Raw genomic sequence first — 27,238 nt, 5'->3', positions numbered from 1 at the left:
ACAATGTTGCGATTATGTATAAAACTCCTAAGAAATTTTTGTGGCAAGTAGTGTGATTCTTTCCTCCATGTGAAGAAATGAATGAATAAAATACATAAAAGTGCGCTTTCTTAAGGTTCTGTTTCATGGAAATGGAAGATGGACGAGTTTTATGCCATCCTGTTTAATATTATATCTTCCTCCAGGCCAAATAAGAGTCAGGTTCGTGGTGATTGAAGCCCACTCACAGTAAAGTAAAATAAATAAAAAACGGGGCGGCAGTCACTCAGTAAAGCATTTATCCACTGCTTCAAAGGTTGGCGGTTCTAATCCCACTCTTGACATGAAACATCATTCGTTGAGCAGCCAGATCTGGGCCAAATAAGAGTCAGGTTTGTGGCGATGGAAGCCCACTCACAGTGAAGTAAAAAAAAAAAAAAAAAAAAAAAAAAACTGACTCACAGGTTGACAATGAGGTTCCAGCTGCTGTGTCCTTGGTAGAGGTGTGCAAAAATATTGATATATCAATATATCGTATTATTTAATATGATGATACAGTATTGATATCGTGGGCTGCTGTATCGATATATCAAGTGTTTTTTGGTATATTTTACAAAATTATTTTGTTACAGTGCTACAGTTTTGATGTTTGTGTAGAGCAGGGGTCTCAAACTCAAATTACCTGGGGGCCACATTAGATAAAGTCTGAGTGAGGCTGGGCCGCATTGAGTATTCGATAAATAGCGGTTGCACGGAAAAAAAGAGAGAGAAAGAACAACATGCAACACTTTCTTAATCTTTAATAACAGTTCAGAACATGAAAATGTATTCAGAACGTAAGTTTAAACTAATACGTCTACTCTTCTTCTTTTGCCTACTTCTTGCTGGTTGAAACCTGGCTACGCTTCATCTTGTACAGCTGAGAGATATTTGGCTTGCAGGAGGAAGCATATGAGATCCTCAGGATAGATTGAAGATGCTCATCAATGAGCCTTGACCTGTATTAGGTGCTTTCACACCGACAGTATTTGGTGCGCACCAAACGGTCCATTCGAACCAGAAGTGGTTAGCTCGGTTCGTTTGCGTTGGTGTGAAAGCGTCAATCGGACTCTGACCCGGACCAACTCAAGCGGACCGACATCTCAAAAAAGAGGTGGTCTCGGTTCGCTTGAATCCGCACCCAAATGACCAACTTGCGGTTCCTCTGGTGTGAATGTGAACCCGGGTCCAAACCATAGACAGCAGGTCCAAACGAACTATTCTAGATGCATCATGGGAGAAACGCGTCTCCTTTGCCTGTAATGACGCGCTGTACGACTCCAGCCCAGTAACAGATTGTTGTCCAGACGCAGCCGCGATTCATTTTCGAATTATTTTACCAACAATGGCCAATAAAGAGAACGTAACACACAAAGATCAGAGCAAGAACGTGCGAACGTGTGGCTCCAGAGTGAGTCAAAAATGGGGGTGTGTACTTCTGTTCAGGACCTGCACAGAGACGACCCGGTGTTCCCCGTGATCATGTAGGAACCAGCATTTGTTATTTTAGGCTTTAATTAACCAAATAATGTTATGGCAATAGGCAATCGCCCATTCAATTGATTCACCTTTAAAAAATGTCCGGCTTTTAGCCTAGTGTGAGAAATACAATCGGACTAGATCCAAACCCGAGTCCCGAACCAGCAGGAGCAGCTCCGGTTCTGTCCGGGCTCAGATGACGTGGAGCGGGGAGTGAAAAGCGCTTTTCCCGGGAAGAACCAAATGCGGACACCAACTAAACTGTCCGGATGCTTTGCACCACCACGGAACCAGCCGCGGTTCTTGAGCGCGGAGGACAGGAGCAGCACAAACCTGTAGGTATAGTCCACAGAACATTCTCACTTTCCCCGCACGGAACACGGAACCAGCGCGCAGACGGCGGAACGTACCCGCTCAGACCCAGTCATTGCGCACTGGTCTTGCTCGCCACCGTCTGGAACCAGCACATGGAGGATGGAGCCTCCGGACCATCTGACCAACGCGCTTGTAGGACGACAGAAGACCAAGGACCAGACTCCAGCGCTATCATGAGGAGCTGCGCGCTACGGAGAGCGCTGTTGGCTGCTGCTGTTTCCCGAACTCTGGGCTGATGCGGTTTGTACAAAGTTCTATGTTGCTGTTTTATGAGTTCATGGTGATAAGATGAGGACGGCCCGCGGTATTAACAGGGAACATCAGTATTAGTTACTGGAGATATCACTGTTCTACCGGGATACAGAGGCTCGTTAATCGGACCAGTTTTGGTTCGTTTGCCGGTGTGAAAGTGGACCACACTGGAGTGTATCTGCTTCTCGTATGTCAAACATGGATGGAAGACGCTTGTTTTTGCCTCGTACTTTTTGCTAATATGTCGCCAAGCCTCTGGAATAGATCAGTGCAGTTTTGTGGTGCTTGCGTATTGATGGGACAGCTGTGTTTGCCACTGAGTGCGCGTGGATTTCGGCGACGCACAGGTGGAGCTTGGTCATCGGGTTGCCAGCAAGTTACGCACGGAGTGTTGAGCAGGTAAACAGACTGTCAATGTCTTTTTATTTCTTATTAGCCCCTCCAATAAAGGTCCCATACTTATGAACAGGAGGATTCTGTCAGCGCCTCCTCTGCTCTGATACTGTGGTTGTGGGAGCGTAAAGTGAAGTGCGCACACGTGTACCATCATGTGTGGTTTGTTTTGGTTCTTCGGTGACGCCGTATGTGCATGTGTATGTGCACGTGTACTCGTATTAACAGATTCACTTAGACTCATTGTTTCACAACTGCTGTAAATTGAGTTTTGGGATGTAAACTGCGTTAATAATCTGTTGTTGTGAATCTGCATGGGCACCGATTGCAGCTTCATCTGTCAGTGCGGCCCGCGGTCGGGGGGGTGGGATTGTGTGTACATCTACCGCAGGCCGCACTGACATTATTCTTTGGAATCAAGTGGAGGGCCGCAAAAAATCCTTCCGCAGGCCGCAGTTGGCCCCTGGGCCGTGAGTCTGAGACCCCTGGTGTAGAGGAAGGAAACTCATTTATGCGACACATTTGACGTTTTCACTATTTCGATGATTAAAATTAGGGCTGGGTATCATTTTGAAGTTGCCGATAAGATGCATACCTTGATACATAGGCCATGATACGATACATGATATATTTCAAATAAATTTGATACAGTTCAGTTAAAAATAAAACCTAAATCATGTCTGTGATACTATAAGTATTTGTTAAACATTTTAATCATCAGAACAGTGAAAATGTCAAATGTGTCGCATAAACGAGTTTCATTCCTCTAAACAAGAAGCAAAACTGTAGCACTGTAACAAAATAATTTAGTAAAATATACCAAAAAATACTCTTGGTGATATATCGATACAGCAGCCCACGATATTGATACTGTATTAATACATGAAACAATACGATATATCTATATTTCAATATTTTTGCACACCCCTAATTAAAATGTTTGTGTTTCATATTAAACCACTTCTTGTGCAAAGTTAACAAAGACATATATGAGTTAGGCTTTATTTTTTATTGAACCACATCAAATTGCTTTGAAATGTATCGAAAATGCACTATATCGAGATTTGTATCGTATCGTGGCCTGTATATTAAGGTATGTATCATATCGGCAACTGTCTGTCTGTGCTATATAAAAATGTGACCATGATTTAATTTTAGTTTATGTTTAGTTTATTTATTAATTTTTATGTATGTTTTTTATTTCAGCTAAATGTTGCATGCCGTGGCTCTAAAAAGTTCAAACAAATGAGTCTATATTGCAATGCATAAATATACGAATGACCTTAGCCTCCAGTCACATCGGTGTAAGTGCAGATTTGTCTCGGCGTGGACATGATTGTATTTGTCAGATATGTGGAATCCGATCTGTTGTTACATTAGTTCATTGTGGGGGGCTTTAGCGGAGGTCGAAGTGTTAGACATGTGTTCAGCTTTAGGGGGGAGGGCCCACTCTGAGCTGGGGTCTCGAGTGGATTCCTGATACTGCACTAGCTCCACACATGGCCCATAATCCTCCGGGTGAAAGAGCCCTCACAGTTGTTCAGTAGAAATGGAGCTGGAGATCTGCTACAAGGTTTTTTCCTAATCTGAAAGTGGTCTGTTGGCAAAGGCGGATTCACGTCGACTATATTGGTTTTGTTTGAAATGGAGATGGGAGGATATTAATGGGTTTCAGAGTTATTACCGCCAAGGAGGTTATGTTTTTGCCGGCGTTTTGTCTGTTTGTTTGTTTGTTTGTCTGTTAGCAACATAACTCAAAAAGTTATGGACCGATTTTTGATGAAATTTTCAGGATTTGTTGGAAATGTGAAAAGGAAGAACTGATTTCATTTTGGGGGTGATCCGGAAGAAATCCTGGATTCTGGATCACTTTGAAATTTTAGTTAACATTGTGGTAAATGGGGCCAAAAATTTTGTTTCTCAATATCTCGGTTAATTATTGACCAAACCCCATGAAATTTGACTCAGGGATGGACAATGGGATCCTCTTTCATATTCCAAAGGCTGATCCGGATCTGATCCAGAAGACTGATTTTATCGCAATTTATATAAAAATGGGGGTAGTCCTTGGCGGAGGTCTGCGCTCTCTGAGTGCTTTTCTAGTTACAAATGAACACTATTGCCATAGGAATTAATCATTCAAAACAAAATATATCTTTTGAATGGTGAAAAGTACTAAAATGACGCACATTCACGGGGTTTCAGAATGATAATATGTTCTTTTTAATTGTTATGGGAGGCAACGGTCTCAAAATGCAGCTGTCAAATAGGAAACTGGAATTACATAAATTGGTTGCAGTCTATTTGAGCTGAAGTTTGATTTTGAATTAGAAAAATGTTCAAATACAACAGGCCTGTACAATTGTATAAAAAGATTGTTCATCATGGGCTCCTACTGGTTTGAAAAACTGCAATTCCTGTATTTCAACCATCTGTTTTAGGTGATATTTTGAAGACTTTTCACTATTCAAAAGCTGTAATATTTTGTTTTAATAAGTTAAAATTAAGATCTTTGCCATAACAATTAGGGCTGGGTATTATCAAGAAGTTGCCGATACGATACATACATCGATACAGTGCACTTTAGGTTCAATACGATATATTTCAAATTGATTTGATACGTTTCAGTAAAAAATGGCAAAATCATGGCTGTGATACTGAAAGTCTTTGTTAAACCACTTCTTGTGCAAAGTTCATATGAAACACAAACATTTTAATCATCAAAACAGTGAAAATGTCAAATGTGTCGCATAAACAAGTTTCCTTCCTCTGAACAAGCAACAAAACTGTAGCGGTGTAACAAAATAATTTGCTAAAATACAAAAAAAAATGCTCTTGGCGATATATTGATGCAGCAGCTCATGATATAGATACTGTATCATCACATTAAACAATATGATATATAAATATTTTGATACTTCTGCACACCCCTAATAACAATATTCATACAAGTTGGTGTGCTGATTTACTATTACCTGTCATACTGAGGTCACATCATATCAGAGAGCCCTTTCACTTTATTATAAGCTGGTTTTAGTTGTAGGATCTGGCAACCCAAAGTGACCAGGTCTCTGCTTTCTGATACAAAAACATCAGTTGTTAAAAGTGATTTACATTTTGTAGTTTTAAATTGACAACATGACTTTCCTTTAAAGGGATAGTTCGGGATTTTTGACCTAAAGCTGTATGGCATCCCCGTGAGCAGTGTCGTGCATCCACCTGGCAGCAGCGCGCAGTGATATGAACGGAAAGAAAATAGTGCCAAGCGATAATGAGGTCTGACTTTTTAGGCGACGATGGTTTTGTGATGCAAATGTATCACTTTTTTGAACACATATTGTTTTGAGAAGAAAAACGCTTTATTATACAGTCCCCAGCCAACTTGCCGGACTACTTTCGTCAGCACCGAAAACGGCCAGTATCTCGGTTCACCGGACGCTGTCAGGGGTAAGTCAGTGTTGATGCACGACACTGCTCACGGGGATGACCTACAGATTTATGTCAAAAATCCCGAACTATCCCTTTAAGTATGGTAATCATTACTGGGGATGCAACGATATCCAAATCTCTCGATACGATATTATCACGATATGCATCTCTCGGTACGATGTTTATTGTGGTATTTTGTAGAGGCTAATATAATTGTAGATAGGACACTTTTCTACTTTTAAAATACCTTGGCAAGATTTTGATGTGAATTATTTCCATCATAATCCCAAGAATTCAAGTAAAAAAACTATTTCTTCATGTTTGCACTGAAATGAATCATGGGATATGTAGTTTTTGATGTTTATAAGCAGTTTACTTCTATAAAACCATGCATTTAAGCAAAGAAACTTGTAATTCGATATATTGTGACACCCCACAGTATTATTGTGAGACTTTTGACAATACGATATCACAATATTTTGGTTATTGTTACATCCCTAATGATTATAGACTAAATATAGAAAACTAAATAATAAATATACTACCTTTTTTAGCTCAAATGGTACAGTTTTGTTTAAGGTTTCTCGTGTTTGCCAGTATAGATGATCGATTTAAAGATGAGATTCCTGTGTTGCTTTTAGAGAGTTCAGAGATGGCTCCTTTAGCTGTGGGACTGAACAGAGCTTTTAGCCGCACTCTGAGAGAAAGGGCGGGTCTGTCTCCTGTAACTCAATAAGGTCCTAATGACGGATGATTCAGCAAAGGACCAGCAGGGAGATGAAGGCTTTTAGACACAAACACAAAACTGGAACTAGAACCAGAAACCACAAGCTTCATTATGTCTGTATCAGATGGAGGGCTACGTGATATGACACAGCATATTTTCATTACATTGTTCACACTTTTCAAAACAGTGAAGATATCCATGCATGCACATAAATGGTAGCCAGACTGGTGCCACCTACTGCCTCTGCTCAATTTCATTTCTCTCCTGCGACTAGGTCAGGAATCAAAATACACTAGACGGTTCTCAAAAACCCCAGAATTGCAAGTTTGGGCACCAACCAATCAGCGAAGAGCCATACATTCTGTGTTGGCAACAATTCCCGAGATCGAGGATTTAAAGCCGGAATAAAGAGAATGTTTGGTGAATTTTATTAAGAGTAACGATGTTATTGTCCTCCTTCCTACAGGATTTGGGAAAAGCTTAATATACCAGTTAGCCCCGTTAGCGGCGCACTACATATGATTGCAATTGGTTAAATAAAAAAAGTACCCGCCCATCATCGAGTGAATGAATCCTAATGCTGTGAGGGTAGACGGTTTCCTTGAAGTGAAACTGGCTGATGAATCTGAGGGATTTTTGTTGCTGCATTCAACAAAGATCGTCATTCATAAACATGGATTTCTGTATTTTGGCAAAACAAATCATAATTTAAGCTTCTCTTTAGTGCTGGCAGTCCTATTTTAGTCCTGGTTGAGTCTAGGTTTAGTCCTGTTTTAAATTAAATTGGTCCAGAATAGGGACACCTGGGACAAATCACTGGTTTTGTATAAATTTGCTGGGACAGGGGAAGGGGACACAGGGCTCAAAACTGGGACTGTCCCGGGGAAACGGGGACATCTGGTCATCCTATATTAAGATGAAAACATTATTAGAGATATTTGTAAGATTATAATGAATGAATAGCAGTGATTGGTTAAATTTTTTAAAAGTACCCACCTACCGTCGAGCGAACGAATTCTAATGCTGCAAGGTCAGACTGTTTCTACGAAGTGAAACTGGTTGATAAATCAGGCTACATAGATGGTATAAATGCCACACATTTCTAATCACTGACATTTAACAGAATAAATAGTCCAGTTTTTTTCTCTCAGACTCTGAAATCTCCATGGATTGAAAGTTGATTAGTTGCACAGCTGTATCACATTTCTATTGGATGTAAAATGGAGATATGAGGGAGTTAAGTAGGATTTTACTAATGTTCCTTTTAGTCAAAGCCATTTTCTAAACATGCATTATTCAGTCATGCAAGAAGTATGGACAAAAATGCCAAAAAACACAAAAATACAATGTCACAGCAACTTTGTGTTTAAGTCAGTGAAGGAAAGACTTCTCTAAGTTTCTAAACTCTGTTGGCACGATCACAGTTCTGGTCAGTAGACTCATTGTGTCATCGAGCAAGACACTTCGCCCACTTTGCTTGTGTGTCTGATTTACGAGGATAGTTATTAGTTGTTGTCTCAAATTGATTGATTGGCAGGCACGGTTCGATTAATCTACCCCAAGTGCACAGTAGAAATGTACCAGATTACTAGAGCCTTACTGCAGAGTTTGTTGTAAATAAATAATGCACGGGAAATACGTTTTACTGGAGGTATGGGCCACAGGAGAGGATGGGCTAATTTGAGTTGACAAGAAGCAATAAGTCTCAAAGGCTGCATCCAATTTCTCCAAAACATTTCTCAAATCCCTTAGCAGCTCTGTAAATCTTCTTTGTCACACCAGCAGAGAGGAGAGAGACGGGGAGTTTCCTTTGGGCCTTTCTGCTTTGTGTGTGGATAAAACTGTAGGAATTGAGGAGATTCTCTCGATACTTTGCAGTTGATATCGTCAACATTTCCTGGGGGTGTGATGCTAACTGGCGGCAATGCTCTTTTAGAATCTGTGTGACTCCAGTTAGAGTTAATCTGGGCAGGAATAGCTGACTTAGTTGGAGCTACATCAGTTTTTCAGCTAGTCACGTGCACCCTTTTGTTGGAAATCACACACCTAAACAGGACCATGACTCGTATTGATCTGATCAGGATTCACTGCCTACTCTGACTTCACTTCATTACGACATGCCTCTATTTACACCTGCCAGTTTTCAGACACTTTTTAGTATTGCTATTCCCACTCGTCATATGTGCATTTTGGGCTTCATTGAGCTGGCACAATGAACTTGATTGGTTATTTATTTAGGATATATGGTGTTCTCCTCTAGCCTGATTCATCAGCCAGTTTAACTTCATGGAAACAGTCTGCATTAGGAATTGTTTGTCGACGGTAGGCGGGTACTTTTTTATTTAACGTAATGCACCAAATCCCGTAGAAAGAAGGACAATAACACCTTTCCTCTTGATAAAATTCACCAAACATTCTCTTTGTTCCGGCTTTAAATCCTCGATCTCAGGAATCGTTGCCAACACAGAATGTCTGTCTTCGTCTACATCCATCTCAACCGCTTTGTTTACTGTTGTGCTGCTCCACAAAAGGGACCCAGACAGACGCTTGAGTTTGACGTCATGGCTTCACAGCTTTTCACTGATTGGCCAGTACGGCGTCTACAATTTCCAGGGTTCTTGCAAACCGTCTAGTGTATTACGATTCCTGACCTAGTCGCTGGAGAGAAATGAAATTGAGCGGAGGCATTAGGAGGCACCAGCTTGACTAGTTCTCCAGATACATGACGAAATGAATGAAGCACAAAGGGCCCATGCAGCCTCCCTTTTAGATTAGATATTTTCCCGAAGACTGGCCTATGCTTTTTTTTTTTTTTTTAATGCATAACTGTTTCCCACGGCAATCAGTTTGGCCACAAAAGATATCAGACAGTGGGAAAATGTCCTAAGTATTCTCTGATCAAGGGCTTTGTTCTCCCATGTATCATAAGATGCTTGGGCCGGTACAAAGTATAATAAGCTATCATGTCATCATATCATATGTCCGAAAAGCGGAATGTTTGACTTTTTTTTTTTTTTTTTTTTTGCCATTGTCGGAGTAGCAGCACTTTATGATTTTTCAAAGTAGTGAGATACTTGAAGATAATGTTTATGCTGTTACTCCGACAGTTAACTCCGTCAATGTCTAAACGGGGGCATGTCGGAATAGCAGCATGTAACCGTATTGATCACAGGCTGAAAATATGTTGTTTAAATCCATTTTGTTTGTTTTTTCTTGAGTTTTCAGACAATCTTAAAACCTTTTGTGTCCGTGTTTGCTCGTGTGTGCGTCGAGTCGCCATGGAAACCGCTGAACATTCTGCCAACAAAACTGCATTTTAGAGCACTCCCATGATCTCACTGCAAAATATCGACAAGTCTCAAAGGCCGAATCCAATTTCTCCAAAATATTTCTCAAATCCCTTAGCAGCTGCATAAATCTTTTGTCACACGAACAGAGAGGGGGAAGATTCCTTTGGGCCTCGCTTCTTTGCATGGGGATAAAACTGTAGGAATGAAGGAGATTTCTCTATTGTGGAAATGGGACGCAGCCCGAGTGTATAGAAGGCGCCTTGATCTTGAAGTAGTGAGTGACCTACATGGTTTCTGTTAATGTGATTCACCCAAGGCTATAAAGGCTTTACTAAAGATTTACCATTAGAGAATAAAGAAGATTAAGAAGAACCAGAAAGCGTAATGCGTTTAAAGTTCAGAAATGAAAATAAGTGGGGGAAATACAGATACTTTGCAGTGACATGCTGGGTTCTACATGTGCTTCTATTAGCGGAATGGCCAGTAGTTGCCAATGCCCACATGAGCAAACACAAACAACAGGAGAGTTTAAAGATGGTCTGAAAATACAAAATGGATTTAAACTGCACATTTTCAGAAGATTGTGATCGATACAAACGTTCATGGTCGTGTTTTGGGGCTTGACTTTCAACAAAAAGTTGAGAGTAACTAACTGAGAAGCTGTTGACTGATGATTTTTGTAATATTTGAGAGGGACTGGAGTGCATATGCGTTTTCTGGCAGTGTCCGTGCTCATTATGTAAGACCTTTCTCTCAAAGGTCTGCACCAAAAACTCAATCCAGAATGATTCTCACTTTAACATTTGTGAAACTGGAGATTAAGGGGTTAATTTTATAGATTTAGTTAGAATCAGTGGTTATATTTAAGCGCTTTGTGTTGCATTTTTGTATGAAATGCGCTCTATAAAGTTTGATAACATGCACAACAAAATCTGATCATTGTCACTGAAATGGGCTAAAAATGTGACTTCAGTAATCTGATTTTTCTGGTAATTACCACCTGTGATAACAAGTAAAATATAACAAAAACTGCAAACTAATACAACAATGAGAGAAAGATTAAGGACAAAATGCATACGTTTTTGAAAACTTACGTAATGGTCCAATGAGATTCATTTGGTCTTCTGATATTTTATGTATATTTAGGAATGAAAACAAACTCTTGGTGTGAAAAAAGAACCTAATAACATAACTTACATAATTAAATGAAAAATGTACTCACTTCTCACTTTTGTGTCACCAGTTTCTTCTATAAACATCATTTTTGTTGGTGACTTATTTGTTTTTGTCATTGTTTTTTCCCGTTCCAGTCCCAGACCCTCCTCTGATCGACCTGTCCAACAGCCGAGTTTATAACGAAGCTTCCATTCACTGGAGATTGTCCGAAGACAGTTTACCCACAGACCATCATGTGCTGGAATATCGCAGGTAAGACTCAGTAAAAAAGTATTGAATGGACCAATGAATTTAAATCAAATCAATTATCAATTTTCTAATGGACAAACTATTGAGTTGGGTTAGTTCTGTTTAGTATTGAATGGGAGACTGCTGGATATACCGGGTGCCACAGTGGAGCAGCAGTGGCTTAAGTGGAAGCTGTTGTGTCCTTAGGCAAGACACTTCATCCACATTGCCTGGTGTGAATGTGATGTGTGTGTGACTGTGTGGGCTTTGTTTTTGTCAGTCTACTCCAAGGCAGCTGGAGCAAGTTGTTTACCACCACAGAGAATGAGTGAATGAATAATCCACTGTAAACCATGTTCGGCGTCTTGAAAGGTGAAAATGTTTGTGCTTAAAGGGCCCATATTACACCATTTTCACATCTACACTATGTTATAATGTTGTGTCCTGGTCATTAGGATACCCAGACTTGTGTTTTGCTTCATTGTACATTAGATTTTATTTGCACATATATTAAAAACAACATTTTGAACAGATAGAAACAGAAATGATGGAACTGATCATCTCCCCTATGAACATGAACAGACATGAACAGACAAGTTGACTTCTACTAGTCCAAATGTTAAATAGCATTACAAATTATTGTTTTAATTGTCTTTTAATATAGTCCAATGAACCTGAGTGTTCTTTGATTTATGGAAGTTCTGCACAAAGGAAGATAAAAGTCTCTGCAGTGTCTCATAGTTTAGGTGTGAACATCTGAAGAGAACATGAAAAAGATCTGGGTAAAACATTTGACATATTTATACCTGAACAGACAAATATAATATATGTTTACATTAAATATTGTCAGAATATTGTATTTTCTGAACAGATTAGCAGATGAGGACAATCTGTGTGAATAATTCATAATTGTTAAACATTTCTTTTGTATTAATAAAATCTTGTTGAGATATGTCTTACATTTAGAACCCCAAACCATGTTACAATACATGATTTAATGGTAGATTAAACTATAATATAAAGTCATCGTGAATGAAACATTTATACAAGAGCCAACTTTACTCAAAATACCAATGGATTTCCAGGTTGGTTCTAACATGGCTTAAAGCTGACAAGAGTCAATTTAGCTTATAATATTACCTGTAAAAAACACTATTCTGTTTTGTCTCTTTCTCTACTTCAACATGTTAAACTGATGAATTATCTTCTGTGTTTTTAGACTCGGAGGACAGAGCCCTTGCCCCCCTCAGTCTGACGGGGAGGACAGTGGCGTGTGGACATCTACAGAGCGGGTCTATGGTCCCAGTGCTCTGGTGTCAGACCTGGAGCCAGACTCCCTGTACGCCTTCAGAGTGCGCAGCTGCAGAAACTCCCTGTTCAGCCCCTACAGCCCCGAGGTCACCTTCCACACGCCCCCCGCACCAGGTAAGACACACTCAAGTTTAGAGAGATTTTAATACTAGGGAAGGGATGAAACTAGATTTTAGACATACTGTAAATGAAAATGGTTAAATTATATCCTTAATTAATGATGTCTAACATTTGTAGGACTGTAGTTGATTAAACAAATTAATGATAGACTAAAGATGCCCTGCTAATCGGTTGGTCGACTAAAAAGGGGGAGTGGGAAAAGCTCTCAAAATTATTGTGTCTCTCTGCGTATCTGACACAAACTTTACTCTCTATACTACACCTGCACGGGGAGTTCATGCAAAAACTACTATTCAAAATAAAACAAGCATTAGGAAACTGTATTTTGATTTCACTCCCAAATCTTTGACTTCAGTACATACAGTATATATCCTTTTTATAATCCAAATTTTTGTTAGTTGACTAATAAAAATTTTGCCAAGACTCATCAACGGATTCATTGACTAGACAAAGTTCAGAGTTCAAAGTACAAAGTTGGTTTTATTGTCAATTTCTTCACATGTACTAGTAAGTAGGTAAGTTTTTATTTTCCTACTAGGCAATCTGGGTGAAGTGCCTTGCCTAAGGACACAATGACAGTTTTTTGTGACTGGTGCCCCCCTGTGGCATCTGATTTTCCCAGCAGTCTCCCATCCAAGTTCCAACCAGGCCCAGCATTGCATACTAGACATGCAAAGAAATCAGAATTTGTTTCTCTCTATCCCACGTGTAAACAACGACTGGGAGAGCGAGAGGCCGCTACATCTGCATGCGCCGCCATTCAAATCATAACACCGTTCAAGTTTTGCTGCAGCAAACTGTTGCATTTGCGTGGCCTTTGTGTCTCAGTCAAATGTCTCGGTGCAGTTTAACAGGAGGACTGGTCCAGGAGGGTTATCAGATCTGTGTCAGGACAGATTAAGGAGAGGAAGAGCCAGTAGTGTCTCTAGTCTAAGTCCTGCAGCATCACAGCAGGTTCCGAGGCGCCAGGTGAACGCAACAGGAAATGTCTCATTCTTACTCCGCTCTGGTGTTTGGGTTGGTGATAAAATAGTCCATTCCCTCAAAGTGTTTTCTCTGGAAGATCTTCTGCCACATACCACTAACCACTAACAACCAACTGAGAACATAAACCCCTAAACATTTAGTCGTAACATTTTTATTGAGCCAAAAACGGAGCACAAGTCAAATTGTACAGGATCAGCAGCACTCAGTACTTTTTGGTATATAAAAGTTACAATAAAAATAAACTCACAAACATAATAACAGCCTGCGGAGGTGCATATATCTGTGAATTTGGAGATAGTTACAGATTCTAAAAAATCATTAAGAGGTTGCCACACTTTCTTAAATGACTGTAGTTTATCCTTTAACAAATATCGTATTCTCTCTAGATGTAAAATGTAAAGAAGGTCTCAGGGCCACATTAGAGCTTGGTACTGATGGCCCCTTCCATGACATTAAGAGTAGTTTCTTGGCGTTAATATGACAATAGGAATTAACTTATTTTGGGCTGATGTCAGATTATTCATTATTTCCGATCTACCAAGGATAATTAACAAGGTTCTGGCAATAATGTCATTTTAACAATTTGCGATATTGTATTAAACGCATCAGACCAATAGGCGGCCACTTTTGTTTTTTTGTGATCAAATTTTTATTCAAGTGTTATTTTTTGCAGTTATACATATTCCAGTTGGCATTGCATTTCTCCCTTTTAACCCCCACCCCCCACCCTTAAACTCCCTATTGATGGGCATCAACATACATATGTACACACACATATACATATATAATACATACATACAGCATCTAAATAAACACACATACCCATATACACATATTATAGTATATATGTTATATATACATACACATGTATATACACACATCACACACACACACACACACACACACACACACACACACACACACACACACACACACACACACATACACACACACACACACACACACACACACACACACACACACACACACACACACACACACACACACACACACACACACAAAAACCCCACATACATATCCAGGTTTATATTCCCTCTATACAAAACACGGCAAATTTCCTCCATCAAAAGACATCAGCAGAAATTGCGTTATAAATACTTGTTATGTTCCATACATAGAAAGTTAACTGAAAGTTTACATATTGTGAACATTCTAAGAACATATATTATAATGAAAAATCTCCAGGTAACAACTATACAATAGATTCAGATCTCAGTTTGATTTGAGGCGGCCACTTTTGGACATGAGAAAAGTGCGTGGTATAGCGTTGCATCAAAGGACTGACATTTATCGCAAGCCGGAGAGACATTGGGGAAAATATTTTGGATTTTCACTTTGGAATAGTGAAGCCTATGTATAAGTTTAAATTGTATGAGACAGTGTTTTTTTATTATTGGAGCATGAATATACAGATTCAAGGCAGTCTTCCTAAATCCCTAAACATTTGTATTGATCTTTAAGATCTTTAGTGCTACATTACAGTTTATATATTGTTTGTTTAACCTGGAAGTTGAATCAAGTGTCCTCACTTGCTGTGACAACCTGTCGTCAATATACAAGTGTCGTCTGTAGCTGCAGCTGCCCTGGTGCAGACTCGAGATGACAAGGCTGCCAGTCTCGCACCATCGTCCCTCCAACCACCGCGATCACTCACACCACATTTGTACATGGGCAAAGTGGGTAAAGTGTCTTGCCTGAGGACAGCTGCCACATATATCCAGCGAAACATTAGAACAGATCGAGCCAATCTAATCTCGTGTTTACATTTACTGTAAATTTGAACTACAGGGTTATAATGGGACTGGATATTCGCACATTTGAATATTACATCTGTCAAATACTGTAATTATTGGTTTTAACTGGATTCATATTTCAGCCTCAAATAGTTAAAGAATTATCTGAGCGTGTGTGTGTTTGTATAGTTACAGTGAGCACAGTAAACACATGATTATGTAAGTGCTTATGGAGGTTTGGTATGTTAAACCTAAAGCCACAGAGGTGTTTATTCATCCAGTCTAGTTCTGTGGTGAGAGGCCAAATAGCACTTTTTTCATGTAATTAAGTAAAATCTGTTTTGACTGAGTACACATATGATTTTAGAATCAGATCTTGGGGGGGGGAAAATTAGCTCTGCATTCTATCCAAGTCTAATTATAAAGCATTTTTATTATCCAAGTGAGTAAGGCCTATGAATAAATGCAGCAATAATCAAAATATTGTGATTTGTGCTGTCAAAAGCCTCTCAATAATATCATGGGCCATCACATTATATCGAATTACAAGTTTCTTTGCTTAAATTCATTGTTATGGTGCAGCAATAGCCAAAAAAAATAGAGGGAACTACATTGACCATGATGCTTTGCTCCATTTTGATGCAAACTACATGAAGAAATAGTAGTTTTAAGCACTTTTAAGTCTTAGTTCTTTGGATTAAGTCTTGTCAAGGCATTTTAAGAGGAAAGTCGCATATTCACAGTTTTGTTGGCTTCCACAAATGATCACAATAAATATCATACCGTGAGATTTGCATATCGTTACATCCCTACCGATGAATGCTGTTAGAATAAGTTCTTTTTAAGCATTAAAGTGACCGCAAAACTCCACTCTGGTCTCTGAACACTGTAAAACATTCAAAAAGCTTAATAATTTGGATGCTAGGAATGTGTAAGAAAAATAAGAAATGCATTTGGACTGCTGTCAACAATTTAAAATGAACCAATTCTGGTTTTCAAATTTTTAAGACTATGAAAATCGGGTATATTGCCCTTTTTAAATCCTTCAAGTAAGGCAGTTCTGACAAAGGCCACGTCTCAATTCTTTTTCCTCACTTCCTCTCCTCAATTTCCCATTTTTCAACCGTCAATCAAATGTGTCATATTAAGTGGTGTTCCAAAGAAAACCACGGAAGGAAGGAGTAAACACGTGGGAGGCTTCAGGAGCAGACGTCAGAGAGAAGAATCAAACTTCATTGTCCCCGTGACTAGTTTAATCCTCTGTTTATATTTTGTGGAGAATAGAGGAGAGGAATCAAGGAGTAGGAAGCGAGGAAAGAGAAATGCGAGATGTAGGGATGCACCAATCCAACACTGGTGCTCGATAGGGGTGTGCAAAAATATCAAAATATCAATATATCGTATCATTTAATGTGATGATACAGTGTCAATATCGTGGGCTGCTGTATAAATATATCACCAAGAGTATGTTTTGGTGTATTTTACAAAATTATTTTGTTACAGCGCTACAGTTTTGTTGCTCATTTAGAGGAATGAAATGTGGTTATACGACACATTAAACATTTTCACTGTTTTGATGATTAAAATGTTTGTGCTTCATATGAACTTTGCACAAGAAGTGGTTTAACAAAGACTTTTAGTATAAAATGGATTTAAACAGTACATTTTCTTGAGCCTGTGATCAATACGAGTGTTCATGGTCCTGTTTAGGGGAGACTGACTAACTTAAAAACTAATGGATAAAGAGCTTGTGACTGTCAGTTTATATGTGAGAGACTTAATTATGTGGGAGAGATGTGCAAATGCGGCCCTCAGACCAATTTTGTTGGTTCTCAGTTTATGTGGAATTGGCCCAAATGACCAAAAGTAGTTCTTTTTACTGCTAATTTAAGTCTGCTTCTTTAACTTTACTTATTTTGACACGGTACAGACTTAATATAACTTAACTAAACTTAGCTCAAGCCTTATTAAAGGTGTGGCTGCTCAGACAAGCCTATATCATTTTGAAAAAGTCACTACTGTCTGTGGACCTCAGTGGACAACCCTGGTTTAATGTGATGATACAGTATTGATATCGGGGGCTGCTGTATCGATATATCGCCAAGAGTATTTTTTGGTATATTTTGTTGAATTATTTTGTTACAGCGCTACAGTTTTGTTTTGTTTTTTTTAGAGGAAGGAAACTCATTTATGCGACACATTTGACATTTTCACATTTTTGATTATTTAAATGTTTGTGTTTCATATTCACTTTGCACAAGAAGTGGTTTAACAAAGACTTTTAGTATCACAGCCATGATTTTGCTATTATGTTTAACTGAATTGCATCGCATCAAATTGAAATACATTATATCGAATCGAAAGCTCACTGTATCGAGGTATGTATCGTATCGGCAAATTCTCCTACTATTGCATATCTGCGCCAAGATTGAATCATTTGTTGGATCGGATCTCTGCTTCTAAATATCAATTCAGCAGATATCCAGACTGGACATATATGTTGATGTTATTAGACTATTTACTTGTCGTATATGGTCCAGAAAATCTCAAATTATTTTTTATTTGTGCAAAGTTGTTCTGGAGTTACTTGTGATAAAAAAAAAAAATATATAAAAAAAAAAACAGCTACATAACACGTTTGGATCGGTTCTGTCTTAATTTTCTCTGCTTAAATTCATTGTTATGGTGCAGCAATAGCTGAAAAAATAGAGGGAACTACATTGACTATGAAGCTTTGCTCCATTTTGGTGCAAACGACATGAAGAAATGGCAGTTTTAAGCACTTTTAAATGCTGTTTTTAGTTTCGGATCGACAGATATTTAAAGTTATAGTATCAAACTCCGTATCAGAACTGAAAAAGCTGGATCCATGGGTCAAATTTCCATATGGGGACAATTTAGTGTAACTTAACTGAAATAAACTTGCTCCATTTGCACTGAACTATGTCTTAATCATAATTAGACGTGACTATTCCATTAATTGCTGATTATTTGATTAAACCATTAACGATAAGTTATTTAAAAATCAGCATCATATCATTGAATCTGTCCTGTGTCCTGTATGTTGTTGGTGAGTTTGTTTACTCTGATGGTTCCACATTCCTCTGCTCTGTGATCTGTGCTCTGTGTTCCTCTGTGGATGGACTCGGTCTGCGTCAGTAATGAGCTGGAATTTCAGGTCACGGTGCAACTGAGAGGCAGGACATGCACAGACACATGTACAAACACATGCACACACAGTACTGAGAGGAGGAGATGCAAGACTCTGAATACAGGGCGAGGAAGTACTGCGACGGAGATTAGATTTGTAGTTACTGGGTACATCTCTGATTTCTAGTTCAGCTCCTGGTCCTGTTCCCTGATGACTCTGTGGCGTTTGGGTGTATCAGAGATGGACAGAAGCTGGAGTACAGGACAGTTTTGACTGGTCCATTTGCTACTGAGCGTTGAAAAGACCAAAGAACTGGTGACTGACTTCAGATAAAATAACCATTCTTTTTTTTTTTTTCTCAGATAATGTATGTGTTTGTTCAAATAATTCAATTTATTTTTTTCCCCCACAATTTTATTCCCTCAAGGCACACTTTTATACGTATATATAAATATGTACATGCATTTGACATATATATTATGTATGCCATATGTGGGGGGGGAAAAAAAAACTCCCAAAGAAGCTGGGCAAGCTTGTGAATATGGAGTCCATCACCACGGCGCGATTAATTTAGTGGCTTGACAGGTTCAGTTTTGATAAAATTACAACCACAGACAAGACAGTAAGTAAATAATAATAATAATGATGATAATAATAATAATGATGATAATGATAATGATGATAATGATGGTTGCAAAAGGGGAAAAAAACAACAAACAATACAAAACCAATTAATTGCACAGCCCTAATACAACAATTAATCAAGATTCAGTCAATCCTCTGTCAGTAAAAACATGTGGTGTTCAGAATTTGGAAATATTTTACTACGTTTTGTGTCAAATTGCACTGAAGTCAACTATTGGGGTTTATACACTCTTAGACAGAGGTCATTAAACTAAGGCCCGCGGGCTGACTCCGGCCCACCACACCCCTTTGACCGGCCCCCCACTACTAGAACTGGCCCTCAGAAGTTCATGGCCTATTTTTTATTTTATTTTTTTTTTAAATCACTTTTTGGCAAATAACAAATTGTAAATGAATAAATAATAGTCTTTTGTTGATTTTATTTTATTTTTTTTTTTTCAATTAAAAAATTATTATATATGAAGTATTTATATATTTACATTTACATTACGAATTTTCGTCACCTGACAAACTCGAGATCAAACAGTGACAGTCAACGCACCTGTAGAGTTCTTTAGTGCAGTTAATGTTAAAGTATGAAAAGTTGACAAGGTGCAGTGTTTTCAAAGAACAGTGGACGACCGATTGTTTTTGTTCAGTGTTGGACCGTGCAGTTTGTCTGATATGTAAAGAAAGTGTGGCGGTTTTCAAAGAATATAATCTGCGTCGTCAGGGCCGTACAATTCTGTTGTACGACCGACCCGACCCCGGCCCCCATCACAGTCAGGAGCGATAATGTGGCCCCCAGAGAAAAAAATTTAAATATTCGCAGCCTTGGAGATTTTTATATTTATCATTCCATTTCAAATAATGATGCTGCCCTGGTTGTATTAGTTGTGTTTGTGTAGTCATTAGGATCTCACACAACTGTATAAAAATGTGCATAAATTGTTCAGTCGTCCCAGATTCAGATAGTTTTAAATTTGCATCTAAATTATAGTCTTGACCTTATTCTTTTACACTATACATATATTAACAATGTACTGTAGTAATTATTGGTTATTATAATGATTTGATTTATGTGGTACTTATTCATTCACTCATAATAGTGTTAACCTTGTACTGTAGTGGGACTTTTTTGACCACTACTCCTATAATTTAGTCAGGGAAAGATGAAACAAGACACGAGACTGGATATAATAATTAATCGTTATTTCTAATTTAATATTTTCATTGTGATTGTAGAACTACTTTTTGGAACTACAGCTTCTTTAGAGATGTAACTCACCCCTTTTTGTCCAATCTGAAATAAATAAATGGAAGAAAAACTGGTTTTACATTAGACCTACTGAAAATTCCACTGCATCTACTAGTAAGTTAAATGTACTTATACTGCCATCTTGTGTTTTATAAGTGGAACTACATGATTCTAGTGACAAACTTTATTGATCCACAAGGGAAATTACTTGGACACAGTAGCTCAAGCATTACAATATATTATAATAACAAGAAGAAAAAATTTAAATGCTAATAATAAATTCCAAATAAGAAGCAAAAATGACAAGAGACTGATGTCAAATAAGGTGTAATTCTATAAATGTACAAGGGAAAATAAAATAGAAATAAGTAATAAAAAGAATTTAAAAATTGTATATCCCTCTTGTCTTATGTGTTTTTCAGCGTTTGGGTTCCTGTTCAACGATAAGTGCGGCTTCAGCACCGAGCGCCTGGTTCTGAACAAGAGGAGGGACTCAGTGGAGAGTGTGGCCGGGATGGGCTTCCTGTTGGCTGCAGACAGAGTCCAGACCGGGAGCTACATCGGACTGGACTACATCATCGGAGACACTGGAATCTCTCAGGGAAGGTAAGAAAGGAGAGGTGGGGTTACTACTGCAGAGGTTAGAGGTGTACACGATGTAACTTCTGCCTGGAATTTGCCGGTAAACTTCTCTATCTTGCATTCATTTGATTACAGGTGTTTTTCTTGCTTAATATACGTTGACAAACATGCATTCTTACTGTGAGTGGGCTTGCCTCTCCACAGATTTGACCTGTAACTTGGTCTAGTGGAGCCACCTGCTTGCCTCTATGACAGGGGTGTCAAACTCAAATTCACAGAGGGCCAAAATTAAAAACTTGGGACTAAGCCATGGGCCAACTTAAGCAGTTATTGAAAAATTTCAACATCTGCATGTTTCTCTTCTTTTGAGATATGCAGTGTTAACCTTTTTCTCAATAAAATAAATGTTTAATAATAATTTTGCTTAAAGATTGAATCCAGGAAAGCATAATAACAAAATTTTTAATTATATCTGTAGCTCTAATACATATTTGATATGATCTTGCAGGCCAAATTTGGCCCCCAGGCTCGAGTCTGACACGTCTGCTCTATGGATAAAATTTAATAGACTTAGACTTAGACAAACTTTATCGATCCACAAGGGAAATTATTTGGACACAGTATCTCATGACAATATAATATAATAACTAAAAAAAACTAAAATTGAAATGGTAGTAATAAAATCTAAATAAGTAGCCAAAACAGTAAGAGACTGGTATCAAATAAGACATAATTATATAAATGTAAATGCACAAGCCAAAATAAAATGGAAAAATAAGTAATAAAATATAAAATCTCAGCTTTATACAAGAGGTCATATAAAGACAATGCAACAATGATATGATGAGCTAATACCATACTGTGAAGCATTTCAGGCAAAGCAAGGTCCATCAGAAAAGCTGGTGTTCACCTTTAAAACTATGGTCTCTAGAATGTTTTGATAATTATGAATTAGGTACTTGGATGTGACCAACTTTAATAATTTCACAAAAATTATACAGTGTGTACTCGAGGTATGAATGAAAAACACAATGTCTGTAGTAATCATGTTGAGGCATCCTTTAGCAGCGCCCTCTTGTGACAGATGGACACTAATGCAGCTGTAAACAGTTAAAATTAAACATACTTTCGGAAGCATTTCAATGTTTTTCAAGTCTTTTTAGGATCTTTATCAGATCAAGCTCATCTGTAATATTATAATCATGTACTAACTTTATTTCTCATAGAGGTTGATAATCTGTTTTTCTTCACATACGGTTCGATTTTGACCAAAGATCTGATGGTTTGTTTTGCAGACACTTCTGGGCCTTCAGAGTTGAACCGTACTCTTTCATGGTTAAGGTCGGAGTGGCTTCCGACTCAAAGCTCCTGGAATGGTTTCATAATCCACGGGACACCAGCAGCCCAAGGTAAACAGAAGACTTGTCCTGTTTTTTTATTGATCAAGATGCATTTAAGTGATGATAATAATAATGATTCTGATACTAATAGTAACGGTAGCTGTGAAAATAAAGCACAAAACACAACTTTGTTTATATAGCCCGTTTCAAATCATGGTTCTAAAATCAATAAGTCAATATCTACCCTTTTGTTTATCCTTTTAATGAACAAAGCGTATTCATTTAAGTGCTTACTAGGTACGAATCTGCCTTTAATAAGCAGTTCCTAAGCCTAAACAGCAGCAAAATAGTGTAAAATACCCTATAACAATACAAATAAATGGTACAATTCAGAAATAGTTATTATAGAAATGTGAGCTTGAGCGTTCACACTTTTGCATGCACAGTTCACCTCAGTCACATGTTAATCCTGTGACGTCAGCGCAGCCGTGTAAACCTGTAAACGGCTTATTCACACAAAGCTCCATTCTCACCTGGTAATCTGCAGTCAAGTCCAGCAGACGACTCAAAACAACTTTCACTTTGCACTTTCACCGCTCGGGTTTGTTTAATTGGTGTAAAACATTTATATCTTACTTCGCGTGAGATCACCTCTGCACAGATCTGATCTATGAAATGGCTTTGTGGTTGGTTGTCTCAGTAAAGATGGTTGCACCTTAACCTTCTAAGACCCAAACTCTCGCACGTTATTTGGACGGATTGGGACCTGATTAGTGCAAAAACAAAGAAGTATATTTTTATATGATGTGGTTTGAGAAAAATTGACCACATACCAGAGGCGGAGCTACCATTAGGCAAAAGTAGGTGGTCACTTGGGGCCCCCAAACCTGGAGGGGCCCCCAACCAATTTCCAATTTGATTTTCTCTCAATATGGCTTTAAATTAGAGTATTTAACTTTTAAACAGTAATCATAAGAAAAATAATAATAATCATATGTAGTGGATGTAAACAAAAATGTAATTTTACTAGCGAAAAAAAAAAAACTACTTTCAGTTCTGGTTATCTAGTAGGCTTCCTATATAATAATAAGACAAGTTTCCAATCCACCATAATTAAAATAGAGATGTGCATGTCTCAAGAACAATGGGGAATAACAGACAATGAATATATTAAAACAAAACAAACCCAAAAAACTGCATTATAGTGAGGGCCCCAAACTCAAGTTCACCTAAATTTCTAACTCCGCCACTGCCACATATGACATAATATAAAACATTCATTTTATTTTATTTATCATTTTGATGGAACACAATAAAGTCACAGTTGAATAATGATTTGTAAAAACTGTTTATTAAGTGCCTGAACAACGCAAAATGTGTTGGACATTCCTAAGTCCCTGGACGTAAGAGTCTATGGCTGCTGTGTACACTTTCACAAGCTTATCATCTGTTTGCTCAGTTAATGGTTAATGTCTTATCCGGTTTTCCACAGGCAGTTACAGTGGCTCCTTTTCCTTTTACATGTGCGCTTAAAATTTGATTGTCAGACTTTCTGTTTTGTTTTAAAGGAGCACTGTGTAACATTTCTAGTCCAAAGCCTAATTTCTCCATGGAAATAAATGTAAAATTATCTGTCACTTAGACTTAGACTGAGACAAACTTTACAGGTGGAAATTAGCACTGATGCTACAACCTGGTACAATCCTGTTAAGGTTAATGTAAAAATTGTACGCTGTCCCCGTCTCAAAATAAAATAAAATAAAATGAAATGAAATAAAAAATAATAAAAAAAAAATAAATATAATATAATAATATATATATATATATAATATAATATATAAATAAAATAAAATAAAAATTTAAATTTACATTAGAAATAAAATAAACGGCAAAGGTGGATAGGGAAAAGTAAAAAATATGAATGGTAATAATACATTTTAAATAAGTAGCAAAAAAGGTAGCAAGAGACAGGTGTGAAATAAGGCATAATTATATAAATGTAAGTGTACAAGTCAAAATTAAACAGAAAAATAAGAAATAAAATATAAAATCTGAGGCTATGTACAACAGGCCACAGGAAGATAGTGCAGCAAAGGGGCGAGGGAGACTAGTAGATTACAGCACTACGCTACACTACATTACAGTTCAGATCTGTGGAGAGTCGCCCCTATTCACAGGAATTATGGTATTTTTGAGCAATAAAAACACCTAATAAATACTGAATAAAGGCGGATATGTTTATTTTTATACCAGGGAACATTCCAGGAAAAGCAATAACATCTGAAAATGTCAAAAGTAAAAAAAAATCTGATTTCTTTCAGATCATGGTCCCACTGATTTCTCATAATCATCAGAGTTTGCAGTTTATATGTTATATAAATAATCTTAACGGTCCATATTATAATCAGATTTTGGTGTGGATGTTACAAACTGCTTTCTTTTTCAGTTTTTTGTGTTCTTTCGTGACAACTACACTGTTTTTATTATTATTAATCATTACATATTACATTAAAAAGGGATACCACAGATAATATAAAGGCTAATTTGTTTCTAAATGTATTAAAAAAGCATAGTAGTGAACGTTAAAGTGCTTTTTTTTTTTTTTCCTCCTTCAGGTACGACCATGACAGCGGACACGACAGCGGCAGCGAGGACACCTGTTACGAGCTGTCCCAACCCTTCACTCTCCTCACTCTGGGCATGGGCAAAGTCTTCATCCCCAAAGCGTCCTCCTCGTCCTCCTCCGTGAGCTCCGTGAACGCGGCGGCAGACCACGGCAGCCGGATCCTGCCCATGCCTCAGCGGATGGGCGTCTGCCTGGATTACGACGCGTGCAGAGTTTACTTTTACGACGCCGACTCCATGCGGTGCCTTTACGAGCGGCCGGTCGACTGTTCCGGGACCATGTATCCCGCTTTCGGCCTGATGGGGAGCGGGAAGGTGCAGCTGGAGGAGTTTATCACAGCGAAGAGACTGACGTTTTAAAAGGGCCCGTGTTACGCTGTTTTCTGATCGATGTTGTAGTGTTGTTTCATACCTGGAGTTTTGTTTCGTTTTGTTTCATTCACACATTTTTAACACACCAATCCTGCTTATTTACACTGAGTTTTTCTGTCAAACGGAAAGCACTCTGTTCCATCTTGTGTTTTAAACTCCATGCACCTTCACTAGAATCATTTGGGTAATTTCAGCCCTGGAATTACTAAAACTACCACTTTTAAGCTTTGGAGATGTACACGAATTAAAAATAAAGCTTTACTCAAACATGTGAATGAAACAAAACACAACTCCAGGGATGTTTTTGAGGAGGTAACAACATTTTAACCTGTCTTAAAGCTCACAGGAGTAAATTTTGCGTAATATGGGCGCGTTTAAAAAGTGTTTGTGGAGTGGAAACGCACAGCTCTCTGCATGTTCTGCATAGGCCTGTCACGATGACGACTACACTGTTGCGTATCCATTCCAAAGCTCGGACTTTTGCCAACGCAATCGACAATTCAAAACCAAATCTTTTTGAATGGTTGAATGTTTGAACTGGTCCAGCTTTTATACAGTATATTGAAGTTGATGGAGTAGTTATTGTGACAGGGCAAGTTCTGCGCTGTTTTATGGACTATGTATGGAGTCCATTTGAATAATTAGCCACAAGCTCAGATGAGGCAGATATGACAAGGTCCGATTTAAGCATCTTTACTTTGTGTTAATTTACACGTGGTTGACATTGGCTGTATTTACATAAACAAAATCTGATAACTGGAGATCTGGGGCTCATTTATAAAACTTGAATTCTTACGGAAAGGTGTACAGAGGAGCAAAACGCAAACTTGCTTCTCTCTGACATCCAAAGTTCAGAATTTTTTGAATCAAATCGCAAATTTTCAGGTTAAGTTGTCGATTTATCAATCATAAATGTATCACAGAAAGTAGTTTAACATGTAACATTTTTGTACGTACGCATTCTTTCTAAATTAGAGACCAGATTATTGCTCTGGATTTATCATAATTACATTCTAACAGCAATTTTATGAGTAATCAAACATCTAATCCGATTAGTCACGTCAGATTAAGATTTTAACAAATCTGACAACTCCAGAAATCTGAATTTATAACGCAAACGTACGTGCAAAAGATTTATGTACATTACTTTTAATAGACTGCAAGGTTAACACAGAAAGACAACTAAACATTAACATAAAAATGAACGATGTGGTCCAGAAGTTCTGAAGAGAAGTGAGGAAGTTTGGGGAAATTAGAGATCGATCTGTGTAGGTTTTTGTTTTTTTCCATGGCTGATGCCGATGTAGATTATTTAGAAAGCTGAGCAACTGCTGGCCGATAAGATTGCTGATATTTTTGGGCAGATTTTTACAATTTTCTCCAAGTTATATCATTTTAATTTACTACGAACTAACCCACTGCCCTTTTTTATACCACAAACCTGCCCTCTTTGTGTTAAAATTAAGCTTTGTCGGCAGCACATCAGCCAAAACAAAATATCTGATCTATTTCTAGTTGTGTCCCTAAGTATATTTTGACAAGAATTCTCAAAGTTTTATAGTTCAGACCCCAGATTATCGGTGTGAACATGTAAACCGAGCCAAGAGTGAAGATGTGGAAGGCCTTTCTGTGCATACCAAAGTCTCAGGCAGCAAAGCGTCTGGTATTGTAGAGTTGCGTATGCAGTCGCCGTTTGAACTTATGTTTAAATCGTTTTTATTTTAACATTTGACACCTTTTAGATTTG

At 38.0% G+C, this 27,238-nt stretch overlaps 1 protein-coding gene across 1 annotated transcript in view; it reads left to right on the top strand.

The window, feature by feature from the left end:
• trim36 (tripartite motif containing 36) overlaps positions 1–25,612 on the top strand; it is an 80,760-nt gene extending 55,148 nt beyond the window's left edge. Inside the window, 5 exon segments of the mRNA XM_055161625.1 lie at positions 11,274–11,391; positions 12,587–12,792; positions 20,995–21,178; positions 22,450–22,563; positions 25,110–25,612. Coding sequence (XP_055017600.1) covers positions 11,274–11,391; positions 12,587–12,792; positions 20,995–21,178; positions 22,450–22,563; positions 25,110–25,479 — 992 coding nt within the window. The 3' untranslated portion in view covers positions 25,480–25,612.
• The last annotated feature ends 1,626 nt before the right edge of the window (positions 25,613–27,238 follow it).

This window comes from Boleophthalmus pectinirostris, unplaced genomic scaffold (genome assembly GCF_026225935.1).
Source record: "Boleophthalmus pectinirostris isolate CB_2022bp ecotype Guang Dong unplaced genomic scaffold, ASM2622593v1 HiC_scaffold_4, whole genome shotgun sequence".
NCBI classification, from domain to species: Eukaryota; Metazoa; Chordata; class Actinopteri; order Gobiiformes; family Gobiidae; genus Boleophthalmus; species Boleophthalmus pectinirostris.
This window is presented reverse-complemented; position numbering and strand designations above follow the sequence as displayed.